The sequence below is a fragment of the Salmo salar genome, chromosome 08 (assembly GCF_965601325.2).
Source record: "Salmo salar chromosome 08, fSalSal1, whole genome shotgun sequence".
In the NCBI taxonomy this organism is placed as follows: domain Eukaryota; kingdom Metazoa; phylum Chordata; class Actinopteri; order Salmoniformes; family Salmonidae; genus Salmo; species Salmo salar.
The window spans coordinates 22797646-22825606 of NC_138298.1; the positions used below are offsets into that span (position 1 = coordinate 22797646).

General features: G+C 44.7%; 1 protein-coding gene across 2 annotated transcripts in view; it reads left to right on the forward strand.

The window, feature by feature from the left end:
- LOC123744192 (TBC1 domain family member 9) overlaps positions 1 to 27815 on the forward strand; it is a 29350-nt gene extending 1535 nt beyond the window's left edge. Inside the window, exons 2-22 of one of the 2 annotated variants that reach the window (XM_082978441.1) lie at positions 7196 to 7306; positions 10381 to 10499; positions 11097 to 11325; positions 11600 to 11676; positions 11789 to 11973; positions 13900 to 14107; positions 15348 to 15554; positions 15898 to 16077; positions 17340 to 17490; positions 19337 to 19551; positions 20278 to 20395; positions 20640 to 20925; positions 21481 to 21610; positions 21889 to 21987; positions 22138 to 22206; positions 22873 to 23125; positions 23268 to 23333; positions 24039 to 24125; positions 24366 to 24434; positions 25581 to 25684; positions 25846 to 27815. In XM_082978441.1, the coding sequence (XP_082834567.1) occupies positions 7196 to 7306; positions 10381 to 10499; positions 11097 to 11325; positions 11600 to 11676; positions 11789 to 11973; positions 13900 to 14107; positions 15348 to 15554; positions 15898 to 16077; positions 17340 to 17490; positions 19337 to 19551; positions 20278 to 20395; positions 20640 to 20925; positions 21481 to 21610; positions 21889 to 21987; positions 22138 to 22206; positions 22873 to 23125; positions 23268 to 23333; positions 24039 to 24125; positions 24366 to 24434; positions 25581 to 25684; positions 25846 to 26637 (3755 nt within the window). In that variant the 3' untranslated portion in view covers positions 26638 to 27815. Of the gene's footprint in view, positions 1 to 7195; positions 7307 to 10380; positions 10581 to 11096; positions 11326 to 11599; positions 11677 to 11788; positions 11974 to 13899; positions 14108 to 15347; positions 15555 to 15897; positions 16078 to 17339; positions 17491 to 19336; positions 19552 to 20277; positions 20396 to 20639; positions 20926 to 21480; positions 21611 to 21888; positions 21988 to 22137; positions 22207 to 22872; positions 23126 to 23267; positions 23334 to 24038; positions 24126 to 24365; positions 24435 to 25580; positions 25685 to 25845 lie in introns of those variants that run through there. The other variant, XM_082978442.1, reaches the window with a different exon arrangement.
- Positions 27816 to 27961: the final 146 nt, after the last annotated feature.

Here is a 27961-nt window from a genome sequence, read left to right on the forward strand (position 1 = left end):
GAGCTACTATAACTAGACAAATGCAGGTGTGATTTTTATCTGAATGAGGTTTTAGGCTCAGAATAGTCATAGGGCCATTGTACGTTTATGGACCTACCCCTATAGAACTACATACAATGGAGCTAGTGGGCATTCAGCAGCTAATGTATTGATCAGCATCCCAAGATCTGGGCTATATATGTAGGCCTTGTACTTTAGTTGATCCTGGAAAATTGTAACTAATATTGTTGCAAAGAGTAAGCCTTCTATATACCCTTTAAACCATTAACAAAACAAGGAAAGAAATGCATAGATTTGTTAAATAGATAATCATTGACTGTGTTTAGTTCACTCCAATTGTAATCTCATGAGGCTACTAGCTAGCTAACATAAGGCTGGACACATCTCCCCTGACAGGGAAGACAAATTCCAGCACTTGGGACTGTTAAAAGGCTCCAATAAATGGAAATGAACCTGTGATTGATTAGAGCCCAGCACGCTCGGGGAATGTTAAAATGGCTGGCGACGTGTCATTCCCTGTACTGAATTTTGAATGCCACCGAGACAACCCATACACAAGGAGACATGCAGAGCAAAGGCACACTCTTTCTTCCCGGCAGGAGTAGTACATGCTGAATCATCTGTCCCTCTGCTTTCTCTACTCCTCTCCTCTATTCCTCTTCTACTTCACTCACTCCATCCAAATTAGTCCACAGTCACTAGGAGGACTGCTACATCAAGGAGGATCAATAATTTTAAGGACCATAGGTGGTGGCGACTGTCTGCATCTGAAATGGTGCACTATTTCCTATGTAGTGCACTACTTTTGACCAGGGCTCATGGGGATCTGGTCAAAGGTAGTGCATTATGTAGGGCATAGGGTGCCATCCCATTCAGGCTGACCTGGATTCAGTCTGTCTGTTTAATTCATCGCAACTCTGAGAATCCAAAAAGATGAAAATGGGTTACGAATGATGCTACCTTGTTTAAAAAAGGATGGAACATGATCAGTTGAGAAGTCAGTCAGGTTCATTATAGGTATAGTAGATTCAGTCCAAGTCTTTGACTCCGAGCCATAGAGATGACTCTGCATGGATATATCTATAGCCCTCTCTATACAATATCTATGTAGCCCTGCTTTGACTAGACTGGCCGTCGCAGTCATGGTGGGTCAAAGAGAGTTGAACTGTGTGCTGCTGTCCTCAGTGCCAGTCAGTCACTCCCTCTTCAGTGTCAGCCAGCCAGTAACATATGACAAGGGGAGCCAAAATGGCCTGCAAGTATCTCACTTCATTGGTCAGCAACAAGACATTTCACTGAAGGTCGGAGCCTTTATTTTTCCCGCATGCCAGCGACTGAAAGTTAGCCCCCGAACCAACACTCTGCCTCTCCCTATTGTCTCGGGGCAGCGACACAAAGCGTGCGGTGGCGATATGTGATGATGTCATTGTTATGTGAATACTGAGCGGACCGTGTGGTGTGCCAGTTGGCCTGCTGAGGAGAGGAGCGAGCCCGGGCACAATGACTGGCACTGCCCAGTAAACACCCCCTTTCAGCGGGCAGAGAGAGCCAAGCGAGCACCTGGTCCTCCTGGGGCATATGGAAGGGCACCAGGGCCAACGCTTTTTGATTTATAGCCATATTTATGAGGCTGCTTGATATGAGGAAAAGTCAACATTATCATTTTTTTGATTTATAGAGACTGAGAAACAGAAAAAAATAGTATAGTTTCATTACAGATGACTAGTTCCCCTAAAATCAATCTTAAGTCATAAGATTTGAAAAATGTCAAGCTTCAATTGTGAAATGTTGATGATAATTTGGTAGGTGCTTATATTTGTTCTATTTCACACTTGTACAATTGTGTATTAATACGCATGTGAATTGGAAATGTTTGTTTTTGCATATCCCCACTCTCCTTGAGACCCTCGGAGAGCGGTGTCTCTGCCAGGGTCTGCCATTATCTACAGCGACGCTGGAGCAATTTGGGTTAAGTGCTTTGCTCAAGGGCACATGGGCAGATTTTTCACGTTGTCGGTTCGGGAGTTGGAACTAGCGACCTTTCGGGTACTGGTCCAATGCTCTAACCGCTAGGCTACCTTCCACCCCAAATGGTGGATTGTAGCTTATTCACCATATGATACTTTCAATGCAAAAATGACACTAACCAAGGGACAATAAGCTAACCTATATTACCTAACATTTCACAATAGAGTGTGACATTTTGGAGTCGGTATGACCTGAAACTCTACTAGGCCTACATGTGTTGGGTGACTAACATCACGAACACATGATGACATCGCCCTCAATAGACACTTGGACTAGACTTCTAACCATCGGCCTCTTTAACCATCGACCATAACCCACACAATCATCTGCAGCTTTACGTCACCTATCTTATCTGGTGACCTCTGACCTGGAGGTACACATTGAGGCTTGGGAAAGAAAAGGAATAACACTACAGCTGTGTTACAGGGGGTTAGGTTAGAGAAACAACATGTATGGTGTTACTTCGTATCAGGTTCTTGTTATTTGAAACAGTATTGATTCTCAGCCAGTGGGGTGATAAGGCGCTGTGTCAGTACTTGGGAGAATATAGACCGGTGTTTCCAATGTAGTCATTTTGCTGTGGCGCTGCTGCACAGCAAAATCATTACCGCCACGTCCCCAAAAAATATGGAACATGAAAAAATATTTCTGCCGACGCTAGAACAGTCCACATTTACTTTTCCTCTGCAAACAAACAAGTCACAAATAGAAAAATCAGGTAACCCCATAGTAGAATAGTTTATTTTATAGTCGGCTTGTTTTTGTGTGTTCTATGCAAGATAAATATTATTCTCGTGGCACGTTCAAGTTACAAGTGCCATAAGGAGGGAAACATGCATTCTGAAAAGCAGTCGATGCATGCATATATCCCTGTGGCTCAGTTGGTAGAGCATGGTGTGTGCAACGCCAGCATGGTGTGTGCAACGCCAGGGTTGTGGGTTCGATTCCCACTGGGGGCCAGTACAAAATGCATGAAATGAAATGTATGTATTCACTACTGTAAGTCGCTCTGGATAAGAGCGTCTGCTAAATGACTAAAATGTAAATGTAACTCCTAAATGTGCACAAACTGCACCAGGCAGTTTTTAGTGCATTGGGGAGATTTGGGATAAATGTAACACTGGTCAATTGTAGGATAACTTTGAGGTAAAACACCACCCTACCTCAAGTACAGGCAGGGGGTGTGTTACCCCGGGTGACTAGTTAGCCTAACAGGTAGCCAGCTCTACATTATATTCACTGTGTTTATGCATAATAACTAGTTAAAATAATTGGCTAATGATTAGCCCAACAGGGTAACTGCAGAAAGGTAGTCCCATGCTTCAGCCTATTTATTTGTTCTTCTCTACATCAGTTGGGCTACAGATGTTTATTGCTAATAGCATACCTGATAATATGGACAATGCATAGACTATATGCATTGTCCAACATGTTCAAATATAAACAAAAAACATTTTTTTACTAATGTGTTATTGCGCTCATTTCTGGAGGTGGAAATGATATTGTAGATGGTGTCAGCATAACTGTATTTTTGTTCATTTTTGGAGTAGAAAGTCATTTTTTAATAAGTCACCAGTACTGAGCTTCTCAGTCCTCCATAAAAATGATCTGGCAGGGAACCCAGACCCCCAAAGCAAGGGTGGGGAGGGACCCTTCCTTCAATCCCCATCGGAACTTCCCCTCCACTGCTATACATTTTTCCAGATGAAACACTGAAATGGACCCAACAGAAAGCAGGATGGAGACCGATTGCTTTTGCTCAAAGATGTTTTTTTTTTTTCCCCACTCTTGAGTGGAAAGTAGGAACTAGCCGTCTCAACTGAACAGAGAATGGAGCTTTGCTAAGTAACAATAGGCAGCCCAGCTTCTGACCTTGTTTCCTGGCTTCTCCAATCTATAAAAAGTCCAAAACATCACATGATGCTGGTCTGTTCTCCAGTCTACTGTATGTAGACTTGGGCTCGTTTCTTTCCATCCCCCCCCCCCCCCAACAAAGGAAGCATTTCTCATCATTGGAGCTTAGTTTCTGTACATCTTGTTTTTCTTTGGTCGTGTGTGTGTTAGTTACGTGGGGGGTGTTGAAAGTACAATCACATGTATAGGAATGTATAGTCACAGACAATTGTGTGGTTTCCCAAAGTTCATGTTATGGATTAAAGGGTCAACACTAGGCTATAGGTCTGGGGTCCGCCTCTCTTCACCATATACTGAACAGTACAGTACCTCCATGTTAACTCTTGTTATTATAGCATGGTGTAGGATCATGTGTTCTGAGGGGAAAGTAGCCCTCTGATCAAAACAAATAATATTGTCACGATGATGTAGGGTGCACTAATTCATTCTTCATAAAATACCATTCATACTAATCCTCTCCATTGCTGTTGATCTCTAACTGTAGATTTTGAGTGAGCGGTTTGAGCTGTAGGTTGCATGCAGTCGTAGAAGTCACAGGATATTATGGGTGTCATCCTTCAGTGGGTCTCACTCGTCAGTGGTCACTTTTGTTGTGCTTGACACCTGTGCTTCCTGTGTTAACCCCTAACACACATCCCCGCAACACCGCCGGGTTCAGGTCATGACCTGCCTGTCCAACTGAGAGGTGCTTCACAGGTATTTGTTCAGTGTTCTGCAACTCCATGTCTTGAGGTAACCCCCATGGTTGCACATTTTTGTTCCAGCCCAGCACAAGCACACTCAATGCAACTAGTCTACTCATATTTGAATGTGGTGTTAGTACTGGGCTAGACCAAAAATGTGCAACCCTGGGGGTGCAGAACTGGACTTAACACTGTTCAACAGAAACAACCGTTTGAAGTTTGAAACTGAAAATGTCCTTTTTGTGCCCACAACATGTTTGTCAGAAAGGCCCAGATCCTGTATCCTTGCATTAGCCAGCCCCAAGAAACAACAACAGCTTCGGTGTCTGTGCTAACCCTTTGAAATGGAGGCTAACACACAAACCTTTTGCATATCGGCCAAGCTATTCTGTTCTCTCCCATCGAGTTTATTTTCTGTTTCCCTGTGATTTCGTACTGTAGCTCTGTTTTTGTTCTGCGTTGTCATTGCAGTTAACACTTAAAACAAATAAATATTATAACTGTACAGTAACTTTATCAATGGTGACTAATATGAAGATACAGTTGAAAGTTTGTCTTGTTGGGTTTTGTTCACGGTGAGAGCAGCTACAGGTATAGGCCTAGTTCAGATGGGAAATCTCAAGCCCTTACACCTGTCAGAACCGACGGCCATATTGTTTACGACCATCCAGTGTGAAACCTGAATTGCCCTTACTTCCTCTTAAAGGCCCACTCTGTGATATTTACAGCCATTTTGTATCATATTCAATTAATGTTAATGCTATATTAATTATCTATTTGCCTTTAATCATTATTTAAGCACTTCTCATTGAATTCGTCCTAACCTTTTATTGCGCCCTGCATAGGATTAAAAGGGTGAGAACAGGAGAGAGGAGGAGGGAGGGAGGGAGTGAGAGGGAAAGAGAAATGGAGCCCCAGAGATGTAATTGTATTCAGATGTCTTCATTAGAACAGCTAGTGGAGATCAGTGGTGTCCCAGAAGTCCTCCAGCAGACATTATGTTTGGAGGGAAGAATATCATCCAGACTGGCTGTTTTGGTTTCTCTTGCTCCATTTCTGCATGTCTGTCTCTCTCTCTGTCCCCCTCTCTCCCCCATATCGCTCTTTTCATCTATCTAGGTCTGTGTGACTCATAGAATTGTATGCGTCTGATGCGCCACTGGCAAAAAACTGTCGTGGCAATGGTAAAATTCCCAACCGGGAATAAAGTTTCGGGGCGACTGAGGAATATGGCAGTCAAAAAGCTTCTTTCTATCAAAGGTTGAGTTTGTTGGAAAAGGAGTGTCATTTCCACTCAAACTTTGAGGACATCATGCTAGTGTAGACCCCAAGGCATAAAAAAACGAGACATCACTATTCACAACAAAAGCCTTTCAGCAAGACGAGCGTATTCATCACTTCAGATGTTTTTCCTTCACTCTATTTTTTTATAGGAATTGTGGTACCAGTTTCTTCAGATTTATGATCTTGTGGTTTACAATAGACAGTAGCTAGACACTAGTCATGTATTATTACTGTATGAGAGATAAGAAGCATTAGAGTAATAAAACAACTCTTTAAAAGAGACAGGGGTTATTGGCTTTTTTCAGCTGTCATGAGTCCATAATCTGTCCATCTATCTCTCCACTTCCCTTGTACATTAGATTATAGGGGATTCATCCCGTGTTCATTAGATTATAGGGGATTCGTTCTTTTTATTCCAGGTGACTTTACTCTCACCTTCTTCTCTCCGCATCGATCTGTCACATGGGAAATCTGAACTCGGGGCCATCTGCCCATCCACCCCACTTCTCCATACAAGAACATTGATACCAGATTCACACATTAGTGCCAACCTGAACCGTACTGTGCTGGCTGGGATATTTTTGTTCACTTTGTCTTTTCCAGCACAGTTCCAGCAACTAGGGTGGATGTGTAACCAGGCCAGCCCAGACCCCATCCACTAAATGTCTCGGAGTAGGTGTGCTGATCTAAGATCAGGTCCCCACCTGTCCATATAAACGTATCTAATTACGATCTAAAAGGCGAAACCGATCTGAGTTCAGCACTCCTACTCTGAGATGCTTTGTAGATACGGGCACAGCCCTGGTTTGTTTGGTCCTATAATATAAATTGGGCATGGAGCAGTCAGGACAGGAAATCCACAGCTGCCCGTCAGCCCTAAATACCCCGTCCTCCTCCCTCTATTTCATAAGTGGTGATCTCATAGCCGGAGGGCTCCATCAAGGGCCTTTCGAGGAGAGCATAAGTGGTCTAACAAGGGTTAATGTACCAGAACGGTCTACTGTCTCACATGGTGGAGGGGGGTGCTTTGTTACGTGTCCGAAATGGGCTAAAACAGAAAGTCTTTTGTTGTGTTTTGCTTTGAAGTCATTTTTTTAGGGGGAGGATTCATGACTTGTTTGTATTTGCTTTTAAGTTCTTGGATCACTTACAGGTTTTATTTTCCATCCTCAAGACAATCAATGCATTATCTATTCAATGTCCAAACAATGTTGTATACACTCTCATGATATTCCCACAGTGTCTCCCTCCCTAACCCACGGTATTCCCTGCTCCTCCCACCGCAGGTCTGTTGGTGGGAACACTGGACGTGGTGCTGGACTCCAGTGCTCGAGTGGCCCCCTACAGAATCCTTTACCAGACACCTGACTCCCTAATCTACTGGATCATTGCGCATGGTGTGTACTGTGTGTGTCTGTGTAGTTCTCTCTCGCTCCTTCTTTCTCTTCCCCCCCCTCACACACAAGGCCCTCTCTTCCTGCACCATGTTCTCACTTCCTGCTAATGCCAAGCATCACGTCATGGCCCACTGCTCTTAAAGGGCTAGACTGGGGGGGAAACGGATACCAGGAATGGGAATCGATGGTGATTCGCTCAAAATATGAGGGGCTGTCATGCTGTTTTTAGTTAATTAGCTAGCATGGTAAATGTTACATTACATCTGCTGACTTCATCCGTTAACACTCTCTCTTTGCATGTCAAAGGGTTAACCACCCTAATGTCCTATATGGAAAAGCTAAACGCTTAACTCAGGGCTGTAAATGTACGATACTGACACGATCTCAACCGAATGGGCTATCTCATCACACCTCTTTTGGCTAACTACACTGGTTTGTGACATCACAGAAACCCCAATCTTAATCTGCCTCTTTCCTTGAGCAGTTATGTCACACAAATAATTTATTACTCTGGAGGAGCCATAATGCAGTCACACGGACCCAACGTGACAAGCGGACGGGAAAGGAAGGATTTATTTTTAAAGAGGGATCATTGTGGAAGTAAGAGGCTGCAGAAGTGTCCCGTCATCAGAGAACTATACTCCCCAGACGTAATGAACAATGGTTCTGTTTTTAAATGAGCGGAGAGACACACTGCAACGGTTTTGACTATGACTCTTGAGTTTAGTTTTAGTTAGGGGGTCACGGGTGCCAGGTAGGTCATGCCTACCGGTAATGTTTTGATTTCTCCTTTTTGTTTGTGAGTCAGTCTCATCTGTGAGACATATAGTCTAGACCAATACAAAGGACTGATGACAAAGTCGGTATTAGAATGTAAACTTTTCCTAAGTCCTTATAACATTGATAGAAATAACGTTGTTATTTTGCATTGTATTACCCAAAATGAAATGATCACGGAAATAATAAGATCAAATTGCATCGCAACAATTTGACTTTTCTAGTCACAAAACAATAATAAGTTGACTTAGGAAAGTCCTGCACACACACAGCATCCATGATACAGTAGAAAGGTCTGTAGCTCATCTGTCTTTATGGGGGGAAGACAGAGGTGGTGGATCGAAAGGTCTCTGTTGTGTTGGAGGAATTTGAATAGTGTGTGACTATGCGTATGTTTATTTGCCTTAGTGAGTGCTCCCATATGGAAAAAGGAGTACGGGAAAGAAACAGGAGAGCAGACCCTCTACCTCTCTGAAATGGAAGCCCAGAAAAGACTCCCGAGGGCTAGCCTTGGAATGGCAACCACTCCCCCCTCCCTTCCCTATCCGCCTATCCTCCAGCACAGAGGGAGAGTGGAGCAGTCTGTCTGCCAGACGTCATCACTAGCTAAGAGATGAGCAGCAGTGGGCTACTTACAGGGGAGATGGATGACGGATGAGGCCTCTAACGATAGTGGACACTGCACTGAGGTTTCTGGGCTAGCAGGCTCTGCCTTGACTGGCTCTCAGATTTCACGAGTGCTAAGTAGCTGCTAACAAGTAGCCACAGTAGCACCAATAGGGATTTGCCTGCCAATACTATTCAAAATTCTCCCTGAATTTAAGGTGTGCTGTATTGCAGGGCATTATTATTTCAACTTTTTAAGTAGGATCGTAACATATCTGAAGCTAATTAGCCAATAGCGCTCCAGCCATGAGCTCATCGCCATATTTGTGGTAGTAAATCTAGGCCGAGGAGACGGGATGGGCCAAGTAATGTCAGTGGCTGGGCTGTCTAGATTTAATCAAACTTTATTTATATAGCATATTCCTTAGAGGATGCATTTTAAAGTGCTTAACAAATAAAATAAAAGGTGAGAAAGAAACAGTTTTCTATACAAATAACTAAGACAATAAAAATGGAGAACTTAAAATAGTAAAATAACAGTACACATGAGACTAATGCATTAAAATAAATGTGATTATATATGGGAATATGATTAAAAAGAACCCTAAGTTAAAGCATGTCTAGAGACTGTTCTAAAGGCCAGGACCATAGTGGCTGAAGGCAGCCTCACCAAACGTTGTGGTTCTGAGTGACCTTTGGAACAGCTAATAGGCCAGTGATAGAGGATCTGAGGGACAACCCGGCACATATGCTTCTAAGATATCAGACATGTATTCAGGTGAAAACCCACGTAGTGCTTTAAAAATCAATAAAGCAATTTTAAAATCCACTCTAAAACGAACAGGCAACCAATGCAGTGACTTTAAAATAGGTGGAGTGTGTGTGTGCTCCTGGTCTTTGTAAGCACACGTGCTGCTGCATTCTGAATTAATTAAAGCTGGCCAATGTTTGTTTTTTTGAGGGAGGAGACCAGTGCATTGCAATAATCAAGCCTGGCAGTAATAAAAACGTGTATTAGTCAGTGTGGGCTTGACAGAGGAATAGTCACACTTTGACAATATTTCTAAGGTAATTAAAAAGCTGATTTGGTCACATTTCTGATGTGGGCCTTCACAGCGTTGGGCCAGTAAACGAAAGGTTGCTAGATTGAATCCCCGAGCTAAAAATCAGTTGTTAACCCACTGTTGCTAGGCCGTCATTGTACATAAGAATTTGTTCTTAACTGACTAGCCTGGTTAAATAAATAAATTTAAAAAAATATATATATATATATATATATGAAAACATTTTTTTATTTTTTACAAGGTCAGTCCAAAATCACACCTAGGTTTATAGTCTGGTGGGTTGTATCTAGTCGTCTTCATTAGCCACCTGAACAGCTTGTTACTGCTGTCTGTACTGTCTTTCCTCTCATCTGTCTGTCACTGGTCCTGAATCATGTACTTCCATACTATTTAGTATGCCAGAAGAGTAGGTTAGGATTCCAAGTATGCTAAACATGTTCAATTTGCATACAATTGTAAGAATGATGAACAGCGTCTCAGACGACATGCTGTAATGTCTCAAAGAAAATGAGGAATGGGTGAAACTCCTTGCCTCCACATTCTCCTGGGAGCCTCTTGTAAATCAAGTTCCCTGATGCACCCCTGTCTACTCCTCCTCTGTCTCTTCTCCCCTCCCTCGTTCCGTAGGGTGCTCCCGTAAGGAGATCACAGAGCACTGGGAGTGGCTGGAGCAGAACCTCCTGCAGACGCTGTCCATCTTCGAGAACGAGAATGACATCACTACCTTTGTCAAGGGCAAAGTTCAGGTACTGTTTAGTGTATATATGAGTCACTTAGCAGATGCTTGTCTCTAAAGAAACAGTATGGACATCTCTGGGATTTGGAAGGTTGGTTGTGTTTTGTGTTTAGAGGGGATGCATGGTGGGGTTTGTGGAATTTCACATATCTTTGTAATGGTGTTTGTGACAATAATAATGGTGGTTGTCAGCAATTCATTTTGACCGTTTGGACATTGAAATGTATGATGTTTGCCTGTGAAATGTTTGTCATGCCAGGTGTAATATGTAGTCTTGCATGTAATATGTAGTCTAGTTTGACTACTAGCATGTAGTCAAACCAGTTGTCAAAATAACTCCTGCCAGGGGCAAAATAACGAAGCCCGGCTGTGTAACCTAAAAACAGGTCCAGCTACTGACACAGCCTCTAAATCAGGTTCTGTATTTATCTGTATGGAGATAAAGAAGTTCTTACTCAATGAATACATTACAAAAGCTAGCCAGATAAGATTTATTTTGTTCTTTCACTTTGTCTGCCACTCGCTATCTCTATTTTAAAATGAATTGTTGAACGTTTTATTGATTGTCTCAAAGTCCTTCACTCCCTCTATTTCTCTCTTGCCCCAGGGTATTATCGCCGAGTACAACAAGAACCACGACGTGAAGGAGGACGATGACACTGACAAGTTCAAGGAGGCCATCTGTACGTTCCGTAAGCTGTTTGGCATGCCTGAAGAGGAGAAGCTGGTCAACTACTACTCCTGTAGCTACTGGAAGGGCCGTGTTCCCCGGCAGGGCTGGCTCTACCTCAGCATCAACCACATCTGCTTCTACTCTTACCTGCTGGGTAAAGAAGGTAGGCACCACTGGCATGCTGGCACACGTACACACACCACTGCATAACTGGTTAGTACTATATACCAATTATGCATAGCTTTTGAAGACCCTTCAGAAGTCCCAAAAATAGTACAACCCCTTGATATTCTTCTGGGTGGATACAATGTATTTTTTTTAAGATGAAGTGATGTATATTTCAAACGATCAGCTTTTATGCAAGCCAAAAATTAATAAAGGCAACCATCTATCTTTCTCTCTCTCCGTCTCTCTCGCCCCCTTTCTTCCCTCCTCAGCCAAGCTGGTGATCCGCTGGGCCGACATCACCCAGCTGGAGAAAAGCGCCACGATCCTCCTCCCTGATGCAGTCAAGGTGAGCCTTGTAAATCATATCAACTATAGTGCATGTTACCATCGCTTTAACGTCTCGTTGTCCATCCATACACCCCTCTAACCTTCATTCATGCTTCCGTTCCTCGGTCAAGGTGAGCACGCGGGTGGCCGAGCACGTCTTCTCGGTCTTCCTCAACATCAACGAGACCTTCAAGCTGATGGAGCAACTGGCCAACATCGCCATGAGACAGCTCCTTGACAACAAGGGCTTTGAGCAGGACCGCTCTCTGCCCAAACTCAAGAGGAAGACACCCAAAAAGGTGTCTGCCCTCAAGAGGTGAGGTTTGGTGAGGCGGGATGTTGTAGTTGAGAGGTTGTTGTTGGTCTCCCCTCAATAGGTTTGGTTGATAGTTGAGGACGATTGGTTTCTGGGGAGATGCAGTAGTTTAGTCATGATGTAGTCATTTATAATGCTGCACAAAATTCTTTGCTGCCTGCAGGTGACCTCTAACATTCACAACCATTCCATGTGGTTGCATGGCATTGTACGTTTTACACAGTTTAATAAACAATATACCAAGACTTAACTAAATGACTACATAAGACCACCAACAAACAAAAATTACTTCAGAGGAAAGAAATGTATAGTCTTGTTCCAACGTGCCTGAAGGAAAACCAGCTGAGGTGGTTTAGTAGTATATTAAAACTGGCTTCCTTTCTAGTAGTTTGGCTCACAGCCACTTCTGCATTCTTTAAAACTACAGCACGACTTTGTCATAATCCTTTTAGGTACAGCTGAACTTTTACTGGCGCTATTAACTTGAACACCCAAGCTTGCGTCATTAGCCCAAGACTTTTAAATGTATTTCCCTCAAGACAGATTCCAACTCTCTAACCACTACCCATACTGTTGCCCCATCTAGATGTCGTCTATTGTAGTAGGAACTGTTGCCCCATCTAGATGTCGTCTATTGTAGTAGGAACTGTTGCCCCATCTAGATGTCTTCTATTGTAGTAGGAACTGTTGCCCCATCTAGATGTCTTCTATTGTAGTAGGAACTGTTCCCCCATCTAGATGTCTTCTATTGTAGTAGTAACTGTTGCCCCATCTAGATGTCTATTGTAGTAGGAACTGTTGCCCCATCTAGATGTCGTCTATTGTAGTAGGAACTGTTGCCCCATCTAGATGTCGTCTATTGTAGTAGGAACTGTTGCCCCATCTAGATGTCTTCTATTGTAGTAGTAACTGTTGCCCCATCTAGATGTCTATTGTAGTAGGAACTGTTGCCCCATCTAGATGTCGTCTATTGTAGTAGTAACTGTTGCCCCATCTAGATGTCTTCTATTGTAGTAGTAACTGTTGCCCCATCTAGATGTCTTCTATTGTAGTAGTAACTGTTGCCCCATCTAGATGTCTTCTATTGTAGTAGGAACTGTTGCCCCATCTAGATGTCTATTGTAGTAGGAACTGTTGCCCCATCTAGATGTCTATTGTAGTAGGAACTGTTGCCCCATCTAGATGTCTTCTATTGTAGTAGGAACTGTTGCCCCATCTAGATGTCTTCTATTGTAGTAGGAACTGTTGCCCCATCTAGATGTCTTCTATTGTAGTGGGAACTGTTGCCCCATCTAGATGTCGTCTATTGTAGTAGGAACTGTTGCCCCATCTAGATGTCTATTGTAGTAGTAACTGTTGCCCCATCTAGATGTCGTCTATTGTAGTATTATACTGTCATACTTGGTTTCAAATTGCTCTTTCACTCCATTGACCTGATTTTTATTTTATTTTTCATACAAAGGAAAAAAAACATTTTAAATTGTTTTTGGGATTCATTTTAGGATACATGGGAAATATAAAACATTGGCCAAATGTATTTTAATGTGTGACATACATTTGTAAATGTATTTGGAATACATACATTTGTATGGAAATAGACTGTGTACAAAACATTAAGAATACCTGCTCTTTCCATGATATAGACTGATGAAGTGGAGGAGAAAGGTTAAAGAAGGATTTTCAAGCCTTGAGGCAGTTGAGTCATGGATTGTGTATTTGTGCTATTCACAGGGTGAATGGGCAAGACGATAGATTTAAGTGCCTTTTGAACAGGTTATGGTAGTAGGTGCCAGGCGCACCGGTTTGTGTCAACTGCACCGACAGTCTCAATTTACTGCTGCTATTTAAAGACAACCGATTTATGTTCCGAATTAGATTCTTGACAGTCTCTAGACTAGACAATCTCTTGAACCTTGTCTCACCCAGGGACCTGGATGCCAGGGCTAAGAGCGAGCGTTACCGGGCCTTGTTCCGTCTGCCCAAGGATGAGAAGCTGGACGGACACACGGGCTGCACCCTTTGGACCCCCTTCAACAAGATGCACATCCTGGGCCAGATGTTTGTCTCCACTAACTACATCTGCTTCACTTCCAAGGAGGAGACCCTGTGCAGCCTCATCATCCCCCTAAGAGAGGTGAGTCTGGCTGGGTACAGACTCTGGTGATTGACTGTAGTCCTGGAGCTTAGTGTTGGCCCGGAGCAATGGTCTGCACTGACTGGAGCTCTCTGGGATTTTGGGTTGGTGACTGTTGAGCTAGACTTTTGTGACAATTTTGGATGATGCTACGCCATAGGTCAATGTGGGACCACTATAGATTTTCCATCAGGAAAGAAAGGTTACCTTTGACAGGTTCTGCTGTGTGCTGCTGTAGGGGGTGTACTAGCAGGGCAGTAAGAAAGAGCAGTGGCCGGCTTAACACTCTGGTAGAGGGCTGTCACTCCCAATCTGCTTTAGTCACTGGCTGCCCCTCGCCCAGCCATTGCCTTGTCGATCAGGACCCCCCACCCTGTCACATCCTATCCCCATCAGCCATCTTAAACTACCAATCGCTGGCAGGGCAGAATGTGGATCGACTACTAATGTCTAGTGTTGTGTGGCACTGAATCAATTCAGTCACCTCGTATGTGGGTTGAAATGGTGAAACATATTGTGTGCTTGGTGCCTTAGGCCAATATTCTCATGTGCAATGACCAATGTGGTTAGATGGTGAAATAAATCAATACACATGCGATGGGTTACTGTAATTCGTGTTCTACATCGAACACTTTCTCGTATGAAATAGGAGATTTATATCTTATGTTGCATCCTCATATCACTGACGTACTGTATCTTACGACTGACATGTGACTGGCATATCTGTTGTCTGACACAACCGGGTGGTAGTAGGCTACCACCCGATTACTCAGCCCTGCACCCTAGAGGCTGCTGCCCAGTATACATGGAATCACTGGTCACTTTAATAATGTTTACATACTGCTTTACTCATCTCTTATCTGTGTGTATGTATGTATGTATGTATGTGTATGTATAATTCTGTATTCAATTTACTAGTATTTTAGTCAATGCCACTCTGACTTTGCTCGTGCTAATATCTATTTTTTCTTAACTCCATTCTTTTACTTTTTAGATTTGTGTGTATTGTTGTGAATTGTTAGATATTACTGTACTGTTGGAGCTAGGAACACAAGCATTTTGCTACACCTGCAATAACATCTGCTAAATATGTGTATGTGACCAATAACATTTGATTTATGACTGGCATATCTGTTGTCTGACATATGACTGACATCTATTGTGACTGACATACCTGTCGTGACTGATAAATGAATGCCATATCTGTTGTGACGGACCTCTGTGTCTCTGTCCCTCCCAGGTGACGATAGTGGAGAAGGCAGACAGCTCCAACTTTTTGCCCAGCCCAGTGTCCATCAGCACCAAGAACAGGATGACCTTCCTGTTCGCCAACCTCAAGGACCGGGACTTCCTGGTCCAGAGGATTTCTGACTTCCTGCAGCAGACCACCTCCAAGATCTACTTCGAGAGGGAGATCACCGGGAGTGTGAACAGCTCCGACGATGAGGTGAGGTCACATCTATGTCATTGTATATCTAGGATGTTGTACATAATTTAGGTCTATACTCTTCTACAACTGCTCCCCAAGTTTGCTGATAAGTCTCCCTCTACTCCAGGTCTTCACTAGATACTTAGCATGATTATTATCACAGGTCTCTGATCAGCTCTTATCATAAAGCACACTGCATTAACTATCCTTACCCTGATCCTGGACTTGTGCTGCTCTCCACCAGGTGTATTATTAGTTTGGCATCTCATCTCAGAACAGTTGTTATGATAAACTCATGATAATTGACTGCATTAACAATCTCCTAACTCTGATCCTGAATCTGTCTCTCTCTCTCCTTTAGGTGTACTCCCAGCAGGGCTCTCTCCTCTCCAGCAGTCCCCAGCGCAGCAGTCTGGGCTCAGAGGGCTCCTCCGAGGGTGAACGCCAGTTTAACCTCAACGACAACAGCGTGCCCACCGCCACCCAGGCCCTCATGACCATGTACCGCCGCCGCTCGCCGGAGGAGTTCAACCCCAAACTGGTACGGTCACGGAATATGCAGTTCTGGTCACATGTTGGGGGCTCCCGAGTGGCGCAGCGGTCTAAGGCACTGCATCTCAGTGCTAGAGGTGTCACTACAGACCCTGGTTCGATTCCAGGCTGTATCACAACCGGCTGTGATTGGGAGTCCCGTAGGGCAGCGCACAATTGGCCCAGCGTCGTTAGGGTTTGGTCGGGGTAGGAATGTTATTGTAAATAAGAATTTGTTCTTAACTGACTTGCCTAGTTAAATAAATGTGGTCGAAAATGCTCTATTGCTATAGTAGAGAATTGGAATGATTGCACATGATGATTGATGGAACTGAACTGGGACTAAATGAATTGAGTTGAAAACATTTTATTTACAGTGACAAAATATTGTAACAAACTGTAATTGCGTGTATATACCTGCATGCTGAATAAGCCATTGGGAATGCAATATCTGCATGTAATAACCTGAGGCTTTTCCCAAGCCTCAAATCAAATTGTTTTGGTTGCGTGCACCTATTTAGCAGATGTTATTGCGGGTGTAGCGAAGTGCTTGTGATCCGAGCTCCAGCAGTGCGGTAATATCTAACAATACAAAATAAAGTTGCTTAGGAGCCAGAAACGGAGCGGGCCATGTCTATCGGCGCCATCAGTGTCTCAACCTTGATCTAAAACAATGCTTGGCTTGCAGTCAGTGTGTTCTGTTCCTGCTCTAACCTCCAGCTGGCTTTGCAGTGCACAGTTCAAAGGCCTGCAGGGAAGTTGCTGATGTAGACCAATGGAGGAGGAGCGTGTGGAAAGTATATTAGATCTGAGTTAAGTAAATAAAGCCCTAATTAAATTCCTCAGAGACCTCTTGGGAAGTATTTGTGCTACGTACGTCTGTGTCGAAAGTTAGAAATATTGTTTAGGCTTTGAAGGCTGTCTGGCTCGTTACTTAATGAGGTGGTCATTTGTTTTGCCTCCTACGAACCATCCTGATCTCTCCAGCTCACATTCTGCGTGTATTGAAACCATGTAAGCGTGCCATATTAGGATGGTTCGTACGAGGCTAGTCATTTCATATTTTTTAGCTTTCTGCAGAGAAGTTGGGTTGTTGGCTCAGCTGTTACAAGGGTGTCTACTTTCTTTCTCTCGCTCTCTCTGTCCTTAAACATCATTCTATAGTTCTAAGGGGAGCTTTACTGGCATGAAATATGTCTCTTGTGACATTGCTCTCTCTCCTTTCTCTAACACGTGCAAGATTATTAACTGTCAATTTTTATTTTTCCCCAGGCCAAGGAGTTCCTGAAGGAACAGGCGTGGAAGAACCACTTCACCGAGTACGGCCAGGGGGTGTGTATGTACCGTACAGAGAAGACCAAGGACCTGGTGCTTAAAGGCATCCCAGAGAACATGAGGGGAGAGCTGTGGCTGCTCTTCTCTGGTGAGGCCAACAGTGGCACGCGTTCTCACAGTCAGACGTGGGCACGAGCTCTCTCTCTCACACACACACACACACACATAATACACTCTCACAATCACTGTACATAGTCATTTGTATATTACATTATGCCCCCCGGTTCTTGACATTCATATACTTGACTTTCACTCATTCTGTATCTCCACAAGCCGTGCTGATACACACACACTCAAAGACCACAGATAGACAGTACTACGTGCTCATACACCAACTGTAATCTGCATTCAGCATCCTGTGGTGGGACCACACATCTCATTACTATAGTTATTGTTACCACAGGATGAAAAACAACAGTAAAAACATCAGGTTTTGGGTTTTCCCAAACCCCCTTTTGTGGTATGAGCACAGAATGGTTCATCATCCAGGTGTATTAGAAGTATTGATAGTCAAATATTAGCTCTTCTTTCAGTGTACATATGGATTTGGGTAGCCTCATTAAACATGCATTAGCTTGTCCTTGGCAACGCATTCCATTCCTATCTCCTGCCTGAGCAGCAGTATCTTACTGTATCTAACCTGTAACTGGGCTGCATGCTTCACGTCCACTGCTACAGCATATTACAGTGAGAGCACACATTCTGTAGTCTGCTTACTGTATGCCAAACTGAACACTGTCAGTCTGGTTTATCAGGCTTTACAAACACAGCAGCTTATGTAGGAGTTGTGTTAGAGACGTAGGCCGTAGCTGCGAAAAGCTGACCTATATAAATAAACCTGAAGAACCAGTTGGCCTACAGGGAGAGTCACTGCTAAGATCGCCAAACAATGTTTTCTACTTCAGCCTCTTCTTCCTGGAGTAAATGCCTTGCAGCCACGCGACCGCACTAACAGTTAGCGATTATCTACCTGCTCTTTCCGTCCCCTAGTGACCTATTTATGGTACCTTCCGCAGTCGCCATGGCAGCCATACATCTGCACTTCCTGGAGGGACTGGTGTGTTTACGTGTTAGCCTAGCATCTCTGGCAAAGCTCGCTAGAGGTGCTTTTATGTGGGAGAAGATTCAGCATTTGAATGCAACCTCTATACTTGTCGCTCTACTCACTGTCACAGTGGGAACAGTTGATAAGCCTGCGTTTGACTGAGTGAGTTTGAGGGTGTTATGATTCAACAGACTTTTACCCAGGACCCCCCCCCCCCCCCCCCCCCAAATGGTTTGGCCTGTGTTGTTGTTGCTCTCAGTGCACAGTCATGGCTGCTTCCACAGCTGGGAGTACGGGAGGGGGAGGGCTATGAAGGCACTAAGGTTTCAGTGTAGAAGGGATTCTGCCTAAAGTGAGAGTGGAAGGCTTACAACTGCATGACTACTGGCTGCTTGCCACATCCTCCGTTAGCAGAGATGGAATGAGCAATGGCATGTCTTGAGTTCTGGTTTCATCACTCTAACCATTTCTGAAACGGATTACATTGAATATGCCGTTACATTGCTAGCCTAACTTAGCCAGGCGTAAAAGAAATGCCTGAAACTAGATCCCCCTGAATGGTCTTGAAGAGATTCAAAAAATAACTGTTGGGGGGAGGTTCTCTTCTGCACTGTTCAACCAATCCAGTAAATGTGGAGGAGTTAAGCTGGACCGTTGCCTTGTTAATGTCCAAAAGCGGAAGTCGCATCACAGGCTCTCTTTCCATTTCCCCCTGAAAACTGGAACATCTGTTTGTTAGCAGTTCTCTTAAGGCTGTTGGTTGAAAGATGGGCCTGACATTAACCTTGTTCCACCAGACCAATTTCTTTTAAACAGCAATTGGCTGATGGTCTGGTGCCAATGGGCCTCGTTTAACACTATACTAACTGTGGTGACTATACCCCCCCAGGGGCGATCAACGAGATGGCGACCCACCCTGGCTACTACGAGGACCTGGTAGAGAAGTCTATGGGGAAGTACAACCTGGCCACGGAGGAGATCGAGAGAGACCTGCACCGCTCCCTCCCTGAACACCCAGCCTTCCAGAACGAGATGGGGATCGCTGCCCTACGAAGGGTCCTCACTGCCTACGCCTTCAGAAACCCCAACATAGGCTACTGCCAGGTACACACATGGTATATAGTATACACACATGGTATATAGTATACACATACAGACGCACCAGTCCGGTCGCTCAAGATCCACTGCCAAATTAGACGTCCGTCCAGGTAAGCAGGGCGTCACAGGATTACTTCAAAACCGGCCCCTAGGGGCAATGTTGGCGCTATTACCGTCAAGTCCTGTGGACAGGGATGGCGGATGGGCGTAAGCAGCGAGCTCCGGCTCCGAAAGTCGCGTGTTCAATCCCAGTGCTAAACACTATTTTTGTCTATCCCAAACCTTAACCATTCGGAATTAATGCCTAATCTTCAAAATGTTATGTTTGTGGACAAATGTCTGATTCTGCAGTGAGACTGTGAGAGCTTGTTACACACACACAAACTTATTTTACAACACAAACATTCACACTGCTCTTCACTTTGATAAATGGTCAAGCCACATAGTAGCTTGCCACTTCTATAGCTGTCCTGACTCCCCTGCGGGTCCCTAATCTTGGTTCCCCCTGCGGGTCGAAGCCATGCGGTTCCCTCTTAACTGCCGGTCCATCTGTTGGCAGCTTGAAACTCTGAAGACGTTTAACTCCGGCTGAAAACTGTAGTCCAGACCTACTGTCACACAGCTGTTTTATTTGATTCTTGTTTTGCTTTTTGAAGTGTTTGCGATTCTGTAAAGAAAAGCGCTGTAGAAGTTGAATGTATTATTCTGAATAATCTTGGTGTTTCTTCCTAGGCCATGAACATCGTGACGTCGGTGCTGCTGCTGTATGCTAAAGAGGAGGAGGCCTTCTGGCTGCTGGTGGCTCTGTGTGAGCGGATGCTGCCTGACTACTACAACACCAGGGTCGTAGGTCAGTTGGAAGCTTCTGGAATGAGGCTGTAGTAGGGCAATGGGTGGCTTTGTGGTTGACTCTGTGTTTGCCTCGGCGTTTTTAACTTGGTCTTAGTGTCTCTATTTTATGTTTGTGTTCACGTGTGTATGTGTCCCTCAGTCTTTGTGCATATCTGTTGGCATCGCTCTCCCTCTTACTGTATCAGTGTATGCATAGGCCTCTTTTTTTCTGTCTCGCTAACCTCCCACTTCTCCTTCTCCAGGAGCTCTGGTAGACCAGGGTGTATTTGAGGAGCTGGCCAGGGAGTACGTCCCTGAACTCTACGACTGCATGCAGGACCTGGGAGTCATCTCTACCATTTCCCTCTCCTGGTTCCTCACCCTGTTCCTCAGTGTCATGCCCTTTGAGAGTGCCGTGGTGGTGGTCGACTGCTTCTTCTACGAGGGCATCAAGGTCATCTTCCAGCTGGCGCTCAGCGTGCTGCACGCCAACATCCACAAGCTGCTGGGGGCCAAGGATGATGGAGAGGCCATGACCGTGCTGGGAAGGTGAGGATGGTTGGGGGTGGAAGACCGACAAGGGGCCAAAGATACTAAAACAGGGCTTTTCAATTTCGGTATTGGAGGACAAACACTTCTTCTTGATATGTTTCTACCTGGTAGTTAATTGTATTCACCTGGCGCACCAGGTCTGTTTTAGCCCTGCAGTACCAGAATTGGAACAGCCCTGGACTAAAGGGACATGACTGGTAGGCCAACTCATGACTGGAACACTGAACCTAATCTAAATTAAAACCCTAACCTTTGCCCTGACCTTAATCCTAACCATAACCAATTAGGTCCTTCAACATGAGTTTGCTGGTCAGTCATGCTACTTTAGGTTTTCACTCAAAGAGCAGACCCCATGAGTCAGGTCAAAGGTCAAATTGTTTTGGCGGCAGTGACACGATCTTCATCTTGTTTTGAAACACCGCAATAACAACGCTTCTTAATTCAATTAAAGCTTGATATTGATAAGCTGTCAATACGAAGGATTTGGTTGTGATAACCTTTTTCATAGAGAAGCCTTTATTTAAGGAATATGCTTGAAACGTTTGTGTGTAGGTACCTGGACAGCGTGACCAATAAGGACAGCACCCTGCCTCCCATCCCCCACCTCCACTCCCTGCTGACAGACGATGGGGATCCCCACCCGGAGGTGGACATCTTCAAGCTGGTCCGCAGCTCCTACGAGGTGAGTCTTCGCACCATGACGAGGGCACTGTCCAATCCACCCGTCATGCAATCATTCCTTCAGTCTGTCAGAGATGTGGTCAATTTCTATTCAGTCAATTAAGTTGAAATGGAATTCAGCCCAACCCTGCTTCCTAGACCCAAGTGTATTCACTGGTAGAACTGTCACTCTGTTTTGACCTTTACTCTGGCTGGTGATTATGCAGTCTCAGTGGATATCCCAGCCGTAGGATAGCAGCAGTGTTGACCTCTCTCTCTGTCCCGTGTGGCTGTTTGTAGAAGTTTGGCTCCATCCGGGCAGACGTGATCGAGCAGATGCGCTTCAAACAGAGGCTAAGGGTCATCCAGACCATCGAGGACACCACCAAACGCAACGTGGTAACGACCCCTGCTATCTCACACACTATGGTACACCAGATGTTGGGTGTGGAGGATTTCAAGTCATTTTAAGCCATCGTTTCTGATTTGTATTCAATGCTGGTTAGTTCTGATCTCCTCACGCAGCTCCTAAATCCACTGTTCTTTCAGGTCAGAACCATTGTCACGGAGACCGCTTTCAGCATCGACGAACTGGAGGAGCTCTACGTTCTGTTCAAGGTGAGTGACAGCCATACTGTAGCCAATAGGAACTTAAAGGAACTCATCTCTTCCTGTATTGCTTTTCCTCAGCCTCCCTTTCTCTTTGGCAGGGCGTCTCATTTCTCCTAGCTCTCACATGGTGCCCTGCTACCACGGCAACGCTGAATTATGGGCTATAATTGGAGCGGGGACTTAATATCCATAGAGACAGACCTAAAACCCTGGCAACAGCATTTCACTCTTCATCCATTAACATAACATACGCTCACTGCTCAGTTCTGTTAGAGGACATGGAGGAAGACGGATGAGTCTTCAGCACACTTCCTAATGGTCAGGGGTGCTGGTATAAGATGTGAGAAGTAGAGGACTTTTAATACCCAATGTTGTGCAATGTTCACATTGTTCTCTGTTGACATCAAGTACTTATCCATTAGAAACATTGTGCAAAGCAATTCAGTGGTATCTATATGCATTTCCTCACTGTGGGTGACCACATTTCCCCACATTTAGCATAGGTATCACCATTCGGTCTCATTCCACCTCACCTCGCTTCTTTATACTTAAATGTTCTAGAAAACTGCTATATAAATTTAATATATATCTTTCATTCACGTTAAACCCCTGTTGAATCTATTTCTATCATTTGAATCTATCAAATCTATTTCTACCATCTTCATTCTCCAGGCGGAACACCTGACCAGCTGCTATTGGGGCGGAACGGGTGGCAGCAACCCCACGGAGCGCCACGACCCCAGCCTGCCCTACCTGGAGCAGTACCGCATCGACCTGGAGCAGTTCAGGGGGCTGTTCTCCCTGCTCTTCCCCTGGGCCCCTGTCAACGGGGCCCACGCAGACCCCCTGGCCTTGCGCTTCTTCAGGCTCCTGGACCATAACGGAGACTCTCTGATTAATTTCCGGGAGTTTATTAGTGGACTGAGTGAGTATTGGTGGAGGTGGGTGAGGGGGTGTATCAAATAGAAGTTGACGAATGATTGTAGCAACTGGTCAAAATGGATATTAAGTCTATATAGACATAATGAAATGTTATGACAAATTATCGCATCTATGGTGTATTTCAGGTGTTTTATGCCATGGGGATCTGACTGAGAAACTGAAGCTCATGTACAAGATGCATGTGATTCCTGGTAAGTGTGTGTGTGTACTGTTCACAGAGAGGGAGAGAAGTCCAGAGAGAAATATACTATACTTATACTCCTTATATACTGTCATAACTGAGTGAGGGGTAGGATGTTTTAAGGATAGGGGATTGGATTTATTTACTGTAAAGAAGGAAAGATGAATTATGTTCTCTCCCTCACTTGATTGAGCATATGGAGTACCAACCGCCGCTTCCCTTAAGACTCACACAGCAGTATTTTAACTCGGCTGGAAATCTACCTCTCAATCAGAAGAGCTTTCGTGGCTCTCTGGCTCAGCTCGCGTTAATTCCCTGTATAACAGCAAAGCCTGAAGCAGCTATTGTTTTGGTCCTCTCAATGATGGGGTTAGCTTTTTTCTTTTGCCAGCCACAAAGAAAGATGGAAACATTGTCTCTGGCAGAATAATATGATATATGTTGAGAACTAACAGATGTTTAGCGAGAAGAGGATACAGAAATGACTGATAAAGGCATTGATTTCAGACTTATGATCAAACATTGGGATGTGTGAGGCCTCGATGGAAAGATGATAAATGGATACAATTTATTGCACTTTTTCAACTGCAGTGTTTGAGGCGTTATGATAACGCCCCTTACAGCACTTTGAGCATCTGGAAAGGCGCTATATAAATGCTATCAATTCTAATAATGATAAGGCCCAAAAATGCTGCATCTTCCTGTCCCCTCCCAGAGGTGACCCATGAGCAGGAGGAACCAGACTCTGCCTTCGAGGCCACCCAGTACTTCTTTGAGGACATCACCCCGGAAACTTCCAATGGTAGGCCATGTCCTCATCAACACGCCAGAGGTTACACAATGTTTGCACCCCAAATTGCACCCTTTTCCCTATATAGTGCACTACTGTTGACCAGAGCCTTATGTGCCCTCAATCACAGTCACACTCCACTCATGGCATGCATCAACCTATTTCAACCTCTCACTTTTTTTTTTTTCTTCTTCAGATGACTTCCTAATGTGTCCTTTGACCTTTGCACTCTTGACCCTTCCCTTCCTCCAGGCCTTGACCCCAAGTGCAAGAGCGAGAAGGATGATGGCTTTGTCAGGGTCACATTCAAGACTGAGAAAGGTACGCACTGCTATGAACAGTTATGAGACATGAGTATCTATCGCTGGTTTGTAAATGCTCAAATCTAAATGATGATACCTTAAGCCACGAAGTCTACTGTTCCTTTTCTTGTTTGTTGCAAAGGCCTTTATTTACTGTACCTCAAGAACGCTCATCTCACTGTAAGGAAGTTAGCTGTAGCTAACAGGGTTGGGGTCAGTTCCATTTAAACTCCGTCAATACAGGAAGTAAACAAAAATTCCAATATCAATTCCAATTGCCTCCTATGAGGGAAAAAAATACTTCCTGAATTGACTACACTGAAATGGAATTGACTCCAAACCTGGTGCTACTACTCACAGAGAGGGCAAGGAGGGGTGGGCTCTCAGCTGATCATTCAGGTACAGTCCCCGTTGGTGTCTCAACAGGCCCAGACACTTGCACCACCGTTGGTCTTTAGGGCTGGGGCAGTGGTATGGCCTCTGCAGGTGCAGTCCCCTTCCACCTTCATCTTGGCCCCTACCTCTTCCTCCCTCCTCACATCTTCCTCCTCCCTCTCATCTCACCTCCTTCAGCTCACCTCCTCCCTCTCCCTCATCTCACCTCTCTTGCTCTCTTGCTCTCTTGCTCTCTTGCTCTCTTGCTCTCTTGCTCTCTTGCTCTCTTGCTCTCTTGCTCTCTTGCTCTCTTTCTCTTGCTCTGTCTCTCTTGATCTCTCTCTCAAATCATATGTGACCCCATACACACACACACGCATGTGCGCACATCCCAAAACTCTGGGATGAAATGTTGAAAAGGGGAAGCACTGTTACTTTTCTATGTATAATGTTTTCTTGGAGCAAAAATTGTCTACGGTTGCTGATTAGGGACGATATAATTACTGATTTTCCAGACAATAAAATTCCCATTAAAGCAATGGTTCCTAATAGAATTGAACAGTTTCAAAGTGCAGCTGGAAGTGTCGCATGTTAAATGGTCCCCAAGCTATGCCTGCATGCCACTTCAGTTTATTGAGGGCATTATTGGTGCATGTTCTCTTACTCATTCAACACTTGTCTCCTTGACAACAACACATACATTAGTTGTTGTTATGGCCTCCTATAAATAGTCAAAGCGTGCCAGGCTGCTAGCTTTAAGTCTTAACGGCCACCTCTGTTGTTTCTACAGTGAAGAAACTGCACACGCCTGACTACCGCCACTACCTGAGGCTGTGGAACCAGGGCACCAAGAACAAGCTGGACAACATGAAGGATCTGCCCAAACTCAACCAGGTAAGAGCATTAAGATCCACTCCACCTACCCGGGGGAGTCAGTGGAGTCCACTTGATCAATGTGGCTGTGTGAGGCTATGAAATTGTGTGTGTCGTGCCAATGAATCTACCTCTTCCTTCCCAGGCTAACCTGTATGTCTTCCTCTCTCTCTCTCCTTCAGAGCCAGTTCATAGAGCTGTGCAAGACACTGTACAACATGTTCAGCGAGGACGCCCAGGAGCAGGAGCTGTACCACGCCACGGCCACCGTCACCAGCCTGCTGCTGGAGATGGGCGAGGTGGGCAAGCTCTTCTGCCATTCCAAGGACCAGGAGGAGCAGGACCAGGACGATCCAGAGGAGGCCAAAACCAGTGGGCCAGCCCGAGATGGAGGGACCGATCCTGGGGGTGTCTTCCAGCAGATGGGCCAGGGAGAGGGGGAGAAGGAGAGCCAGGCCAGGCAGTGTGGCCCTGCGAAGAGGGACGGCAGGGGCGAGCAGCTGTCTGCCATGGAGGACATTAAGCTGGAGGACTCGTCCCCGAAGGACACAGGGACATCGTCCTCCATGCTCATCTCAGATGACGAGACCAAAGACGACACGTCCATGTCGTCCTACTCGGTGCTCAGCGGCGGCTCCCATGAGCTCGACGACAAGCTTCACTGCGAGGACATTAATGACGACACGGTCCTGGTGCGCAGCGAGAACGGGCCCCATGGGGGAGGGAACGGGCCTCACGGTGAAGGTGGGCCCCACGGCAGAGATGGGGGGCTGCCTCACAGCACCAGCATAGATAAAGACTGGGCCATCACCTTTGAGCAGTTCCTGGCATCGGTGCTCACTGAGCAGGCCCTGGTGCTTTACTTCGAGAAACCAGTGGAGGTGGCCGCACGTATCACCAATGCCAAGAATGTGAGGAAAGTGGGGTGCTCCCTACTGTCTGCTAGCGACTATGAGATCTCCCTGTCTGGGTAACTAATGCCTCAATGGAAAAGAGAGAATTTACAGAGACAGACTCTTGCTCTGTAGGTTGACTGCTTTGGAAAACAGGGAAACATGTCATGTAAATGTACAACGTGAAAAAACCCAGTCTTCTCCTCTTTGTTGGGTGACAAGAATGACAGTCTGCTAGAACTGAAAAGTCTAACATTTGTGTGCAATACTGTAAGAGTAAAAAATATGAAAATAAATACCTGCTCTTAGCAATGTATTTTACCAGATGTCAACAACCTGTTTTATCTTTAGGGTTAGAAGAGTCTGTTCAGTAGAGGGACCAGGGAAGGACAAAAAGGGCTTTTTTGACCTCAAAAGGAATTCAGGCAGAGCTGTGGTGTATGTACTGTACATGTATTAGCTGAGCTTGCTGTACTTTATATGAAGTCATGTATACATGTTACTACTAATAATCGCTAAACCAGTTAGACTACTACGTATCATGATGTTTAAGTCTTACAGACCACCAGTCCAGGAGTGGCCTGTCAGTCCCCAAGGAAAACACTGCTCAGTCGTTGTAGAGTTCTGTTAGCCGCTAACTCATTAGCCGCTAGGCTAATTGACTAACGGCAACCTGTGGTGCAGTTGTACTCACTGCTAATCTATTAGCCGCTAATTTACACTAGAAACAATGGGTTAGACATGTAGCATCCGTTAGCTACAATGAAGAAGTGACTGTACTTCTAGAGTTGGGAAGATTAGTTGCTGCCGCTTCAGGATAACCCACACTTGCACTGGAATGAAATGAAATATGAATGGTGGTGAAAGCTTTATCTGACTAGATGTACTTCTGTAAATTCACTAAGGAAAACACTGTTTAGATTTTATTCGTGTGGTAGCTTAGCCTGCATACTGAACTGTAGAGCACACGCACTTTGTTTTATCAGGAAAAATTACATTTACATCTTTCCTTTTAATTCCATAAGCATGTTTTCTGCCTTTTTTCTGTGCCACTCCTGCGCTCGTCAGCACACTCCAAAAGCTTCCTTTTTTTTTAACAATGTTTTGAAGTTTTTGCTCTATTTTTACGCTGTTTTTATATATTTGTTTTTGTTCCAATGTGAATGATTTTTGTCATGTACAAAGGTCATGATTTTAAGTGTACCACTTCAACTAATTAAAAAGTGTAGAATGAACGGTCTTACGCTACATATTAAAAATGTCTCACGTCTCTTTATGGGATTTATCAATTAGGGTTGTTCATACTGTAGCCTGGGATAAATATTGATACGCTCCGTTTCGACATTGAGAGGGGAAGACATATCTATACAGAGATGGAGACAGAGCACCCTCTGGTGGAGAAGAG